This window comes from Austrofundulus limnaeus, unplaced genomic scaffold, assembly GCF_001266775.1.
Source record: "Austrofundulus limnaeus strain Quisiro unplaced genomic scaffold, Austrofundulus_limnaeus-1.0 Scaffold1976, whole genome shotgun sequence".
Lineage (NCBI taxonomy): Eukaryota > Metazoa > Chordata > Actinopteri > Cyprinodontiformes > Rivulidae > Austrofundulus > Austrofundulus limnaeus.
In genome coordinates this window covers 10,122-26,058 of record NW_013954378.1, presented here as the reverse complement: position 1 = coordinate 26,058, position 15,937 = coordinate 10,122, and the positions used below count along the sequence as shown (strand labels likewise).

Below are 15,937 nucleotides of genomic sequence, written 5' to 3'. Positions count from 1 at the left end.
GGGAGCGGGAGGGGGGAAGAGCGGTGAACTTAGCTGCCAATTACAGACATTCTGTTCACGTGAGCAGCTGTCAGTCTGTACCTGTCAACCTCCAGACACACGACGGAGCGTCTGAGCCAATCACTTTTGTTGACATTGATCAGCTGACTGATTTAAATACATCTTAACATTCATGAGGTACTTTACATTGACTGTTTATGGTTGAATGTGGGCATGTAGAGGGTAGAACCTGAGGCGGAACCTCGTGCGCAAACTCTGACGTGCGGCTGTGATTTATAAAAGAAAGATGCGCAGAAACATGCGTACGCACTGTTTTATACATCTGAATTTTTTTTGGCATACGCCATTTCCGCCTTTTGGCCGTACGTTCACCTTTAGTATGGTTTCCACGCAATCCTTTATAAATGAAACCCCTGGTGAGTGGTCATAATGTTATGGACATATTTACATTGTCACAAGGATTGGACTTTGCTATAGTTGTGCTTCTTCAGCTCTTTGTCTCTCGCCACCAGTGGGTTATTCCACATGTCACTGGTGCCACGTCATGGAGAGGGAGTCTTTCCAGGATGAGGAAATTGGTCAAATTCTGAGTGACAACTTTGTCTGCATCAAGCTAGACAGAGAAGAAAGACCTGATGTAGACAAGGTCTACATGACTTTTGTACAGGTAAAAAAACTGCTAACGTTTACACTGTCAAAATAAAGAGTCTTTAGAGGCATTTTAATAATTATTACTAATGTTTCCAGGCAACAAGCGGAGGTGGAGGTTGGCCCATGAGCGTGTGGTTAACTCCTGACCTGCGACCTTTTATTGGAGGTACTTACTTCCCACCCAGAGACCAAGGAAGGCAACCTGGATTCAAGACAGTTCTGTTTAGAATCATGGAACAGGTACCAGTGCTTTCCTCAAATACACACGTTAATGTTCAGTATCATGAGTGACCTGAAAATATGTTTAAAAAGCTAAAAAAAAAGAAAAAAAAACTTCAGAGAACCTGGATAATTTTTGCTCATTACTAGTTTAAAAGAATACAAGAACCAAATTATGGAGAAATAACTCAAGGCTTTATCACAGTACTGTATATCTAGTTTCTAATGAATTGTACGGATGATCAGAATGAACACAATGCGTTCATAGTTTGGTCTGAATATAACTGTAAGTTAATACCGTACAAGGTGATTTTTGTTCATCAGTGGCAGGATAACCGTGCTGCTTTGGAGTCAAATGGAGTGAGGATACTCGAGGCTCTAAAGAAAGTCACAACCATCAGTGCAAACCCAGGGGAAAGCCCTCCCCTGGCTCCGGATGTCGCTAATCGCTGCTTCCAGCAGTTGGCCCATTCCTATGAGGAGGAGTACGGAGGCTTTAGGAATGCTCCAAAGTTCCCCTCCCCAGGTGAAGTCTGCTAGGGTCATTTCAAACAGTGTTTTCACTGCAGGTTTTCAAGGTTTCACCAGGTACAATAACTTTCTAAATGACTATTGTCACATTTCATTTCTCATTAAAGTTCTATTACATATTATAACTTCAAAATCTTGCCAATAGTTTCTGATTGGTTGAAGAGGTTTTATTGTCTAATTTCAGTGTCAGTGAAGATGGCCTTTCAAACAACAGCAGGGAAAAGGCAAGAGTGGAATCAGTAGACAGGACAGTGATCAAAAGAACAAACCCATTAGTCATAACACAAACAAAACAGCTGTTTTGGTGGCTGAGGTGTACAGTTTGGGCCTGGAAAATCGCAGGTTTAATTCCCCGCCTTGCCCACATGTTGGGGTGTTCTTAAACAAAATACCTATTCAAATTATTCAAAATACCTAATTACTCCCTGGGCGCTTACATAGCTGCCTTGGCTGTATATCACATTTGTGATGGTTCAAAGGCAGATGTTACACACGAGATGGCAGACACACTGATTTTGTGTGTAACAGTGTCTTTATTCTGTGAAAAAGGAAATCAGGTTTTCAGTAGCGGCTCTGATGCACTGCGATGCGATGTCCACGACTGCACAGCTGATGACTGTTCAGCTGATGAACAGCTTATTCTGTCTCTTTCTCACACACCACTACCGCCGTCTATTGGCGTAAATTGGTATTGAATCAGAAATTGATGAAATTATCTGGTGAGTGCGTCAATGCCACACAATATAAATAATTAAAACACAAGTAATAAAATAAAATAAATTCTTGAGGGGGGTTACTTTACATAGTCCATTAGTACTGGGTGCCACACAGAGAGTAAGTTACATCATTGTATGGGCAAACACAGTGATGACAATACATATCGCAGCATTTCCACTTTATTTATTTACCCTTCAATTCTCAGATTGGAGTGTTGTAGCAGACATATGTTGGTTTTCAACAATTTATTACAATTTAAATCTCGAGCAGAACATTACAGGGATGAGATGGATCTAAGTAGTGGAAGTTGTCTGACCTCAGATTATCTGACAGATTATCCAACTGCTCATTTGAATAAAGTTTATCAGTAAGACATAACACCACTAGGCTTGTTACAACTAGAAAGCCTGTGCTCACACTGGAGGCTAAAGGGATCCAAATTATTTTTTTAATCAGAGCCTGAATGTGACAAATTCAAATTTTTTCTAATTAAACTCAGGGTATTTTCATATGTGGTAATTGGATACAAATTCAAGTGACTTCGGACTAGAGTAGGCAGGAAGTGGCAAGATCAAATGAGACAACTTCAGAATCAATCCACACATGCAAACATACAGTATTGAGTAGCATCCATATTTTCTGATGGCATTGAATTGTGAACAGATGTGCTCTTTACAAGACAATTCTGTTACAACTAATGAAGACTTTTTTTAGAGAGCCTATCAGTATTTTGTCGGTGATTGTAATTTTTCTATAAGAAAATTAAAGGTCGGATAGTAGAAGCTTTTGGTAATAAATGGCAAGCACCCATTTTGACAAGAACAGGTTAATGTGAAAATTTTCCAGTGGTGATGTCAGTGTTGTGGAGTTGCTGTTTGTACTAGTTCTTTAAATGTGATACATTCCTCTCCTGAACAGTCAGCACTGCAATAAAAAATCAGCAGAAAGGACACTAGAATTTGTTATCCAGTGATGTCATATCTCTACTTTACTGTCCAACTCAAGTTCAGACAGATTCCTGGACCCCTGCAGTGAGAAAAGCCTTTATTCTATAAGTGAATTAATAAACTTGTTTAATCATTTTTTGGTTCTTAAAAGTAAACCTTGGGGTCATACATGTTGCATGTTCTTAACTAAAAGTCAGCTTTGTTGGCTTTGGATTAATATTAACCAGTTGACTCACTTTCATACTTCATTATTTCACATTTTCTCCTTCTTTTTATCCTCTCTTCTCCTCTTTATGTGCTTACATAGTGAACCTCATGTTCCTCATGTCCTTCTGGTCTGTGAATCGCTCCACCTCAGAAGGGGTGGATGCACTTCAGATGGCCATGCACACCCTGAGAATGATGGCACTGGGAGGCATCCATGACCACGTGGCACAGGTTCATAATAAAGTGGTTAAAGTTTAAAAACCTTTATGATAAATTATTATTATTTTTGGAGATTTTTGATGCTACCTTGGCTGTATCTGCACATATTTACAATTATTATACAATTATTATGAAATTACTGAAAAATAATGTTTCTTTTTGTTAGATACAGTCAGTGTCAGGACATGCACTTCAGTTCTTTTCTGCATTGTTTTTCAAAATTGTCTGCTTCAAAGCTGTACCAAAGCGCATGGTTTGATAAATCATGTTTTGTTATTTCGTACCGTATGTGAATGTCTAGCTTCACAAGGGGAGGACTTGGCACTGAGATGCATTCTGGGTAAAAGACAACCTGATGTGAGCGTGTGTTGTTTTGGGCAGTATTCTAAACTCCTGTGTCTGCCAGTCATGAAAAAAAAAAAAACTGTTGAAACACAGGCTTTAATGTGATGAGCTAAATTCTAAAACCCCATTCAGTTCTGCCAGTGAGTCAATAAAATTGATCTCAAAACAATCAAATAACACAAAGTGAACAGTTACACAAAGTAACTGGTTGTTGACTCCACCTCACCATGTGTTTGTCAGTGAACTGCTCCAGAGTCATTCAGTGGACAAAAAGGGTAAAGGTGTGCTGTTAGATACTGTATGGACCTGCCTAATGCTGAAAAAGAGAGTTGTTGGTTTAACTACCATGTGGTTTTAAATAACTCTTATTAACTAAACAATTTTATGTTGTTTTCTTCTTATTTTTATTTTATTAGAAAATGCATTTATTTCAGTGCTTTAAAACACCATGTAGATGACCTTTTTTAATTTTAGCTTTGTAGTATGATAATCAAAAGGGCTGTTAAAAGTTAAAAGTAAACATTGCTGCTTTTCCACCTTTTTTATAATTCTGGCATCTCATTAATTTTGAGGATGTAAGTTACTAAAACTAACTGAATGCCAAGTGGGTGAGTACTTTTGCTACCAACTGTAGTTATTAGAGAACATCCTGTACTTATGTTTTTGTTTTTCAGGGCTTTCATCGGTATTCCACTGATTCCTCATGGCATGTTCCTCACTTTGAGAAGATGTTGTATGACCAAGCTCAGCTGGCTGTGGCTTACATAACTGCTTTCCAGGTGTGCAACTGTCTCTTGTGTTTGTGTGTCATTCATAGAGGTTCCCACAGGCTGATTTACTTACATTAGAGTGTTGCTTAGCCAACCAAAGTCCCACAGGTGGAACATCAGAGTTAGGAGTTTTTCATTTGTATGAAAATAATTAAAATGCAGCAAAAACTAGTTGAATCTGGGTGCCAGAGCTTTTGGTGTTCACATGGGTGTTTAACTGACTAATTTAGTTATTACTTTTTGTTTAGACACAGGCTGAACTATAAAAAAACCTTCAGGAAACAAGTGCACCATGTACTTACTTGAGTTTATTGAAGATACAGGGTTTTTCTCAGAATATTCATTGGGTGTTGTAGGGATTACCATTCAAACATCACACCATGCTGTATTTAATTTCATTATTTATTAACCTTTATTTATCCAGTCAAATCCCATTGAGATCACAAATCTCTTGCAAGATTTAAGGTTGAATTATGAGACTGAGGTATGATTACTGTGTTTCTGCTTTTCCAGGTATCAGGTGAGCAGTTCTATGCAGATGTGGCCAAGGACATACTGCTCTACGTCTCCAGGGACCTGAGCGATAAGGTGAATAATTTGGAGACCCGCTACTGATATCTCTGTGTGGAACTGTAATGTGCGCGAGTGCTTCATTCATGTATTCTTAGCACCGTGCTAAAAAAGAGCTTTTTTAATGACCAGTGTGGGTCAACCTTTTGTCCGTTGTGATTAATGAGATGACAACAGGGCATACAATTAAAACTGCATGGTTGTTGTTATATTCCTCAAAGATTTATTAAGTAATTATGGGTTAACGAAAATCTGTCTTAGAGGTAATTCTCTTTAGAGTTCCATGTTTAGATTTTTTTTTGCAACACAGTGTGTGGGATCTACCTTTAGTGAAGCCATATACTCCTCGTGGCTTTAAAATTACTTACTTCCTGGATCCTGATGTTAACAAAGAGCTTACAGGATTTTGTGATTTTTCTTATGTGCTCTCTCTGGCCCTAATGTACATTTATAGTAGTGTTTTGTCAATGCATAGACAAAAAAAAAAAAACTTTGTGCAAATGTATTCTCCACAATGCATCGCAATTCATCCATCCATCCATCCATCCATCCATCCATCCATCCATCCATCCATCCATCCATCCATCCATCCATCCATCCATCCATCCATCCATCCATCCATCCATCCATCCATCCATCCATCCCTGTTTATTTTCCTGTTGTTGAAAGCTGGTACTCATCTCCTGTGGTCACTGGGTGAGAGGTGAGGTACATGAAGGAAATTGAGTACATGGAGAAAACCCATGTGTGCACATGGAGAAAATGTACCCCATGTAGAAAAGTATCACTTGGGAAATGAACCTTGTTGTAGTAAGACATTAGTGTTAATCAACTGCACCACCATGCAAATCTGATTTTGTGTTTTGTTATTCCTTAGAATTTTTTTAAAATGCTTGGTCTCTAGAATATAAGAGTATATACAAAACTCTAAAAACATTCCACGATATACATTAAATAAAAATGTAAAATGGAGTTTGGCTTACAAATTTCACATGAGACATGGATGGAGAAATGCAAGACACAAAACATATACAGAAAATTCAAGATTACTGAAGGAGTTTGGATGGAAAAACATTGTAGGGTTTTTTAAGTCTCCCAAGATAGCATTACAGTCAAGCTCTCAGAGTTTAAGTCTGTTCTGGAGTCTCCATGGCTAATCATTTTTATGTTATCTGGGGTTGTCCAAAGATCCAACCTTTTTAGAAGGAAGTGACCAATGAAATAAATAAAATAATGGGAATGAATCTAGAATACTCTTTTTACAGCTTTACACCCGGGTAAAATGTCTGAAATGGAACCACACAAACATAAAAATTTGTTAAAGATTCTACTGGCCTGCAGTAGGAAGGCTATAACCCACAATTGGCTTAAAGCAGACCCCCAGTGGTGTAGTATTGTGAAAGAAATTTCTGTTATGGAACAAATGACTTTTGCCATAGGGCTCAAATGGGATTTTTGGACTGAATGCTYGGAAAAGTGGACTATACATGTACAATGCCTTGGAATAATGTGAAACTGCTAGGATTAATAGAGCAAAACGTGACTATTGTAACACCCATGATGTTTAAGTTTGTTTTATTTGTTCAGACTTGGAAAAATGCAAAATAAAAAGTAAAAAAAATTAATCTGTTTAAATGTAAAAAAAAGGAAGTAAAAATAGCTGGAAAATGCATAGTGTGCAAGTGCAGTGTGTCTGGGTGTTGTTGACTTAGGTTTGCATAGTAGAGTTTTAACTTGCACTTGTAGATGTAATGACAAACAGTGTTCACTGACAATGGTTTTCTGAAGCGTTCTTGAGCCCATGTGGTAATATTCATTACAGAATGATGTTGGCTTTTAATGCAAGGCCCCCTGAGGGATTGAAGGTCACAGGCATTCGTTGTTAGGTTTTAGCCTTGCCGCTTAAAGACATGTCCAGATTCTCTGAATCTTGCTGATATTATAGACTGTAGTCTATCAGGGGTGGGGTGGGGGGTACGGTGCGCAGCGCTGCGGCTTCTGAATAAATGAAAATGATTTAACACAGTTGTTTATACTTTTAGCAGCTCTTTTTATVCCYCAGCTGASCTGCTAAAKATGACAGATTTTCTTTTCTGGATCTCTGACAGACGGACTTCAATCTCTGAACTCGTAAAGTTTTTATTTTTTCCGTTTTCGCTGTCATTTTTCATGAATGAACACTTGTATCTGAGGCAGGAAACACAGCCTTATATGGTGTTTTTGGGGTGGTAATTATGCTAATCTCCTCTCGCGTGCACGAGCAGCTGGATACGAACAGGTGGAAATTACGCAGCTCATTTARACACTTTTCKTGAAGATAGAAGAGTTTGTTGAATCTGACGTGACATGTTCGTACGAACCCTTTGTACGAACAAAAGTAAGAGAAATTTAGGATAAGAATACGAACATGTTCTTGCATGAGGCACATTGTTCTTAAACTGTTGGACTATTTGCTCACTCAGTTGTTCACAAAGTGGTGAACATTGCCCCATCCTTGTGAATGACTGAGCCTTTCAGGGATGCTCCCATTATCATGACACTCACCTGTTCCAATTAATCTGTTCACTTTTCTCGACATTCTCAGTCTTTTGTTGCCCCTGTCCCAGGTTTTTTGGAATGTGTTGGCGTCAAATTCAAAACGAGTGAATATCTGCAAAAAAAACCCCCCAAAAAACCAAAAGTGTATCTGCTTGAAAATTGAATATCTTTGGATATATTTTTCTTTTGAGTGTATTCAGTTGAATATATGTTGTAAAGGACTTGCAAATTATTTTATTTTGTTTTTATTTATGCTTTACACAACATCCCTCCTTCATTGGAATGAGGGTTGTATATAATTTTCTCGAACAATAGCTCAACATTAATTTTTGTTCTACCTTTGCCCTTCATCCAGTCTGGTGGCTTCTACAGTGCAGAGGATGCAGACTCTGTCCCAGCATCAGGGGGACAAGAAAAGCGAGAAGGGGCCTTCTGTGTCTGGATGGCCTCAGAAATTCGTGAACTTTTGCCGGACATGGTAGAGGGCGCCACTGATTCTGCCACACAGGCAGACATCTTTATGCATCATTATGGTGTGAAAGAGCAAGGCAATGTTGAACCAGAACAGGTGTGTTTTATCATTTATGTCACCATTGGCTTTTAAACCTCATGCTCAATAGTTTTGATTTAAATATTAAAGACAAGCTAGTACAATTGACATAAAAAATGCCATTGACATCACATCTGTTGCAGTTAGTATGGGTCAGTTTCAATGAACAACTTGTGTTTGCTGCTGTCAGGACCCACATGGGGAGTTGCGGGGCCAGAATGTGCTGATCGTTCGGTATTCGGTCGAGTTAACAGCTGCTCGCTTTGGCATTACGGTTGAAAAAGTCAGCAAATGCCTGGCTTCAGCCAGAGCCAAGATGGCAGAAGTAAGGAAGACTCGACCATGCCCACACCTGGACTCCAAGATGCTGACCTCCTGGAATGGTAATGTCAGACAATTTTTCTGTATAGGTGTGAACAGTGGTGCTGTTTTACTAACAGTAAACTGTCATGGGAGAACAAAAATCCATTATCTTTCAATTATAGGGTTTTGTTTATTAGTACAGTATTAATTAAATAATACAAATGCATAACAAATAATCTAGCCACAGGTATTAAACAAAATGCATTGATTTCCACTTGTAGCTGTGCAAGTTTGTTTCTGTATGACTTAATTCGTTTCCCATGTAGTTGTGTAGGAATTTGGCCTCACTATCCTTCACATCATTACATCAGCTCATTAGGGTTTGCACCCTTAGCTCTCTTAAGYTTCAAACAAGTTTCAATCAAGTTGAGGRCTGGACTTGGACTGGACCATTGAARGACTTTCTTTTTGTTTCAGCCCTTCTATTGTAGATTACCTGCAGTGTTTGTGATCAGTGTTCTYTTGCATCCTGACCCAGCTTGGTTCAAGCTTCAGACAGATGGTCTCACATTTGACTCTATCATACTTGGGTCTACAGAGGAGTTTATGGTTGACACTGACAGCAAGGTACCTTTACTGTGGCAGCAAAATGAGCCCATATCATCAGCCCTTCAACACTGTGCTTGGCAGTTGGTATGAGGTGTTTGTGCCATTGGTAGTGTTGGGCAAAATCATATTGTGTGCACTTAATCATCAYAAACACTAATTGATTATCTTTTGGCACTTGACGATAATATGATTAATGCCGCCACTGGCAGACTGACTGGAGATTTCCCTGATCAGTCTGCTCGATGCTCGTCTCCACTTCAAATATGACAAACATTAAAAAAAAGGTTCTGTAATTTATTTATCATTACTCTGGTTTTACTTGGTCTATCAACACAATTTAAAAAGTGATTTATAGCCTGAAGTCTGTACTGATGACACAATTTGGAACAGATTTTTACAGAGAGCAAATCTTTTCCACTTGAGTGATTTAAATTAGTCATGTGACTAGGGCATACCGGCATCCAGGGACTCCAGGGGATTAATTGTCTTATTAATTGTTATTGGCTAAATACCACAATCAATCGTGATTCATTTTTTGGCAATGTCGCCCAACTCTAGCTATTGGTGCTCAGAGAGTGCCATGATATATGGGTACAGCAGCAGGAAATAAACCTGTGACTTTTTGTTCCCAAGTCGACTGTCCTACCACTGTTCCATATCCCTTTATTTCCTAATACAATAGCAACCCATGACAGAACAGGGAATGGAACTTTCTTGTTCTCATGACAATTGAGTATAGTCCTCAGTGTCATAATATGTGTACAATAATTAAACACTTYTTATTCTGCATTAATGTGATGCCATTTTTGATGCTCCTTAACATTATTTATTTAGCCCATTATCTCAAATGTAATTATTTACTAAGCTCCCATGTAAACAAACATGCATACACAACCACAAATTTAGTTTCCTTGGCTGATYTCTCAAGACTCTGTGTTATGGAGCAAATGAAGCTCTGCGATCCTAAGAACTCTCCAATTAGTCCCAAGCCTCTTTTTCCCCTCTCTAATGAACAAACTCCTCCATTAATCACCTGTCCTCTGCTGTGGCACTTTGAAGACCAGGGTGTGCACCAGCGCCTTTGATACTCCACATGAAAGAGGAGTGGAGGGACGAAAGAACAAATGGAGAGAGGGATGGGAGACGGAACGAGAGCAAACGAGGAAACTTCAAAGAGGAAAAGCTAACTATGCTGGGACTTCGGTGCAGTTACACACTGTGACATCTTAGCAGAAAAATACCATGATGTATGTGTAAAAGTTATTTTATAGCTCATCACTGCCATAAACCTCATCATTACTGCCTGCTCCTCGACAGGCCTGATGCTGTCAGCCTTTGCATGTGTCGGAGCTGTACTGGGGGACAAGGCCTTGCTGGAGAGAGCGGTGCAGGCTGGCAACTTCCTGAAAGAGTACCTGTGGGACGCTGAGAAGCAGACCTTACTCCGATCTTGTTACCGCGGAGACCAGATGGAAGTTCAACAGATGTAAGAATGAAAGTTTTAATGAAATATCAGTGTTATCAGGGGCTTGAGGTAAACACAGCTCAGTTTTTGGAATATTATTTTACATAATTTCATTCAATTCAATTCAGTTTATTWACATCAAACGTCATCTTATGGAACTGTACAAACAATAGATCTAAGGATGTCAGGAGTTTGCATTGAAACTTCACTTTATTACTGTCTCCTATCCTGGGCAGCACATTGGCAGCAGTGGAAAGCAAAAAAAKCCTTTTGACAGGAAGAACCCTCCAGCAGAATCAGGCTCAGGATGGACGGGTTTGGGAGGACAGGACAGAGACACAGACACTGGTCCAGGTGTATTTTCCTCTGGAAGAGAGACAAAGAAAACACGTTATTGATAGAAATAATTACAACAACACACATGTAGAAGAGAGTGACTAAAGACAGCAGCAGAGTGAGGAAATGTGGTCAGTTTGTCCTCCAGCAGTTTAAGCCTATAGCTGCATAACTAAGGATTAGTTCAGGAAACCAAACCTAACTATAGGTTTTATCAAAAYGGAAGCCTTAAAGAAACTGTGAGCCTCACAGACAGAAACTGTAAATTGGTTCCACAAGAGGAGTTTGACAATGACTCAAAATAATTAAAACTAACAGCAGCCACTCCTCCACCTCGCATTGTTCTACATGAAACATGAAAATTTAAATATTTAGCAGGCATAGATTGATTTGGTAATAAAATCCTCCTGTTGAAAGTATAAAGAAAGCATTCATGTTTGCCTTAACACTAAAGGAGATTTTCCACATTTGCTGCAATCCAACCACACTTTAATTTGTTGTCAGCAACAGGATCAGAAACCTCATAAAACTAAATGTTTCATTTTTTTTTTTACCGGAGAAATCTGAAAACAGTTAGTCTCTATTGTATTTTTAAGAATTTTTAAGTATAGGAGATCAAATTGCACTCTCCTCATTTTGTGTTTAAATTTTTGAGCTAAAATTGCTTAGAMTTTGTCCTCTTTAAGAGCAGTTGTACACTGAAATAATCTGTAAAACTGAGGTCTGTAACAGATGTACTATGCTCAGACAGTTAAGTGTTTCTATGCAAACAGGAAACCATAACATCTGTGTAAATGAGGTTACAGACAGAAACCAGCCATGCATTGCAGTAACCTGGTTACAATAAAGCTGTATTTATATCCAGCAAGTCAGTTATTAAATTTCTCTTCTAGCCTCTATTGGATTGCATATTTGAAACAAGGTTGGCCATATTTTAATTACATTAGAGAAGTCTGTTGAATGACCCACGATGCCGAGAATTTTTTTTTTATAGTCAGGGAATGAAAATGCACTAAAATGGAAACTAACTTTTACAAGAACAAACAAATCAGAAATATCACATTGATCTAGAAAAATTGTTATTCTTAAATCTAATTCTGTTTGAAAATCATTTCCTGTCTCACCTATACTTTTCACCTGAAAAGAATAATTGATCATTATTTTTAATACATTTGTATGCCACCTTAATTGTAACAAATGCATAAAATGAAATAAAGAAAAGAAAAACATGTTTTATTTTTAACGTATATCCTTTATTTGAAATGGATTTCATTTAAACTCCCAGTTAGTAAACACCAGTTGAACAATATCTTATTTTTTTGTCATCAAGCCTATTCAAGATCGCTGCCACAGGCAATCAACCCCTCAAGAATAATTGTGGCATTTATCCAATAATGATTATTATGATTATTAACCCCATGGATTTAAATTGATCTAGTGAGAAAGATACGCCCTGTCTAAGAATCTATTTCAAGTTGTGTCAAAAGTACACATTACACCAGTTTTGCAATTGTGTTGATTGGCCAAATAAAAGCACAATTGTGATAAATAATTTGCGGTACTTAAAATAAAATAAAAAAGATTGTCATTTCAAGTGCTTTGCWGCAGGAGATGGAGAACAATTGGCAGTCTCATGGACAAAACACCTCAATCCACCCTTTGATCTCACCCCGCCCCTCCCTGGACAAACATAATACCCCAGAACTGATTTCTTACTGAGGCCCAAAGTTATTTGACAAGCACCAAAAATTCTCCAGGAGGAAGAAGAAGAGAAAAAACAAAAACAAAAGTTAAATGAAGTTCAGTGGCGATGGAGATACAGCGAGATTGTGTGAGCAATGTGATATAAAGTTTATAATATTTGGTGTGTTTGGATTTTATAGAAGTTGCAAAGTGCCACATATGAAAAAAATGACAATTTTTTTGACGATTATTGCTCACAATACAATTTTGACCTAACCACACTCGGATATCAAGCTACAGTAAATCCTGTTGTGGTATGAGCTGAGTCCTCCCAAATACATAAGTGCAAACAGATCATGCAAGGTCTTTGTTTAAATCTTGTTTAAAACGTGTTTTATAAGTTACTTGATTGCACTTTTTAAATTTATTGCATAGATCATGATGTACAGTATTTATGATGATCAGATCAGATTTTTTAGCCATTCATTTCTCAGAAACAAGTTCTTCTGAAGTTTTATGCACCTGTGTTTCTGTTATTTAAATAATAATCTAGTATGTTAGGTTGGGAATGTTCATCCTTCTCCTGTTGATGGTGCACCACAGCTTTTACTGACCTCATTTTGTTGGACAACACTGTGTTCCAGTTACTTTGAATGAGTGAGTGTGAAATGCTATCGAATCAGCAGAAAAATGTGCCAGGGGTCCCCACAACCTCTATGATGAAATGCTAACCATTTGAAACACACACATGAACAAGTACACACTTGGCTCCCAAACACTTTGGCCTTGTTCCACAAAACTCGTCTCATTCATTACTATGCAATTGAGGACGGGGCCAGCTTTGAAAATGCTTACCAAGGCTCATTTCTCAAGCCTGGTTTGGTTTTCATACATGGATGAATCACTCTTTCACACCAGGCAGTTACGGACTGTGAGGTAATTTACCAGAAAGAAAGTTAGGAGCTAAAACTAACTGGGTTAATAAGCTCTGGCGGTATTGGGGAGTTGATGCCATAGATTTTCTGTGTTTCTTGCCTGACGCTGGATGATTGAATGTCCTACTGATGTGTTCCAGGACCAGAAGGAAGTCTGAGGATAGCTATATGGTGGGAGTGGGAAGTAATGTCCTGTCAACATATTTTTTTGATACAAATAGCCTGTTCTCTGCTACATTTAAAATTTCACTTGTCAATTAGATACCATTTCTGTCAACTAATTTTGTAAGGGAATTTGTTAAGAGTTATAATGCTTAAATGCACTAGAACTCCTTAGTATATTTTGATCTTTAAGGCTTATTTAGGGGGAAAGGTTAAGTGGATACCGTATCCAGGAGCCYATAATGGGTTGGTATTCCAAGACCCCTAGTGCCATGATAAAGACAAATGGACAAGAAGTATTATTTTGCTGTCAGAGAAATAATTCAGTCAACACAGGGTCCTGAAGCTGTGAATGGAAAGACTGGAGCCTTTCCAAGGGTTTATACAGTTTTGTGRTTGTGTGTTAGTGAGGGACACTTCAGGATTTCTATCAGGCTGTCATTCCTGTGCTGGAGTCACCTCAGCTGGATGACTTGTCACTGTGTGATAGAAGATAGTATTCTCTTGGGAGAAAAAAAAAAAAAACAAGTTAGCAAAACTGTTGTCTGGAGATTTGCTAGTGCAGAGAAAGRAGATATACAAAGATTTTAAAAGCCTCAACCTAAATTTTGGGACAGTGTCTAAATTTAAAAGGGAGACTGTTGTTTGTTGGAATCTAGAAATTGTTTTTTTTTTTAATTTCCACAAGGGAATTTAATTACAGCAGCCTAATTTCAAAAGTTAAATCTAAAATAGCAAAACAAAAACAAAAACAAATTGTAAAAAAAGGTTGAATTTCATATGAGTGAAATTTGGCACGCTTTTAGACAAGCCATGGGTAGCTGTGGCGGAGTGGCTAAGGGAGCTGTCCTGGAACCYGAAGGTCGCTGGCTCAATACCCGGTCCAGCCGTCTCAGTTGTTGTGTCCCTGGGCAAGACACTTCACCCACCTTGCCTACTGATGGTGGWCAGAGGGTCTGGTGGCACTGGTGCATGGCAGCCTTGCCCTTGTCAATGTGCCCCAGGGCAGCTATGGCTACAATGTAGCTTACTATCGTGAGTGAATGGGTGAATGACTGTAGTGTAAAARGCTTTGGGGTCTGGAAGGACTTAAAAGCACTGTAAAAGTTCAGTACCATTTACCWTGTAAATAATTTTGTTTGCAAGGAGCTGGCATGTCTAGAACGGGCATCAGAAGGCATAAGCCAGTCAACCAAAATGGTGAGTGATGATTACAAGACAGAGAATGCCTGGTAAAAGTCAATACACAGGATTACCAGCACTTGAATTTGATAGGGGATCACGTTGTAGGTTGACATGAAACTGGGTAGTTAAATTGTACAATTGCCTGGCATGTCAGGTGTACAGGTGTCACKGTGGTCTAATGYTGGAACCAGTGGATATGTGAGGGCATCCATTCATACTGTAAAGTCTCAGAAAGAATACTTTTTTTAACTTTGGTCTTTTTCAACATACTACAACTTCAGTGCTCTTCTTTAAAGAAGCTGGTACAGTGCCAGATACCAATTCCCCCTTTCTCATAAATTAAAGGCAATGTTTCTGCTGTTGTTTTGAATATACTTATGAGTACAAAGATTATAGGGTTACAAAAAAAAAGGCCTAAAATTTTCTTCAAGGTACTCACCGATATTTTCCAACTTTTGGGCACTTCCATGCCAAAATTAGATCCCATTGTATGGCAGGAGRATAATTCAGGGTTCATATAGGACCTGGCATGTTGGGGCAACTTGGCAAATCTTGCAGTTTTGATAGTTATGGTTTAGGKCTTCCTTTAATAGTATGTTTAAAGCAAAGTAAGAAGCATGGATTTAATCAATGGAAACCCACAAATGTGTGTGTAACAACCTGACTGCTAAGCCTGTGCACAGCAGACATTAAGATCCRGTCTAAAAGAAGAAATATTACAACCCCATTTTTTAATAAAGTTTGTCTTAAATGTCTTTCAGTTTACAGCAGTTTTTGCTCAATCAGATTTTTGTTAGATATTTCTCATTTCAATTTTCTTTCCTGAAGAACAGCTTGAGTAAATTCAGTGTTCACAAGAATTACTAACTTCATTCATAAATGTACCCATTTTGTATCAAGWACTTTTCTTTATACTTACTTTTAGCTGAACTCTCTAATTTCAGTTATACTAATCTTGAACTATAGTGAGCATCAGATCCTGAAAAAATTACTTA

General features: G+C 38.3%; 1 protein-coding gene across 1 annotated transcript in view; it reads left to right on the top strand.

Moving 5' to 3' along the window:
* The window catches only part of spata20 (spermatogenesis associated 20), a gene marked incomplete at its 3' end in the record, with an annotated part of 14,704 nt that extends 4,042 nt beyond the window's left edge, over window positions 1-10,662 (top strand). Inside the window, 9 exon segments of the mRNA XM_014034116.1 lie at window positions 513-667; window positions 748-891; window positions 1,195-1,396; window positions 3,373-3,503; window positions 4,511-4,615; window positions 5,120-5,194; window positions 8,070-8,282; window positions 8,455-8,647; window positions 10,494-10,662. Of these exon segments, the coding sequence (XP_013889570.1) occupies window positions 513-667; window positions 748-891; window positions 1,195-1,396; window positions 3,373-3,503; window positions 4,511-4,615; window positions 5,120-5,194; window positions 8,070-8,282; window positions 8,455-8,647; window positions 10,494-10,662 (1,387 nt within the window).
* Between the last annotated feature and the right edge of the window lie 5,275 nt (window positions 10,663-15,937).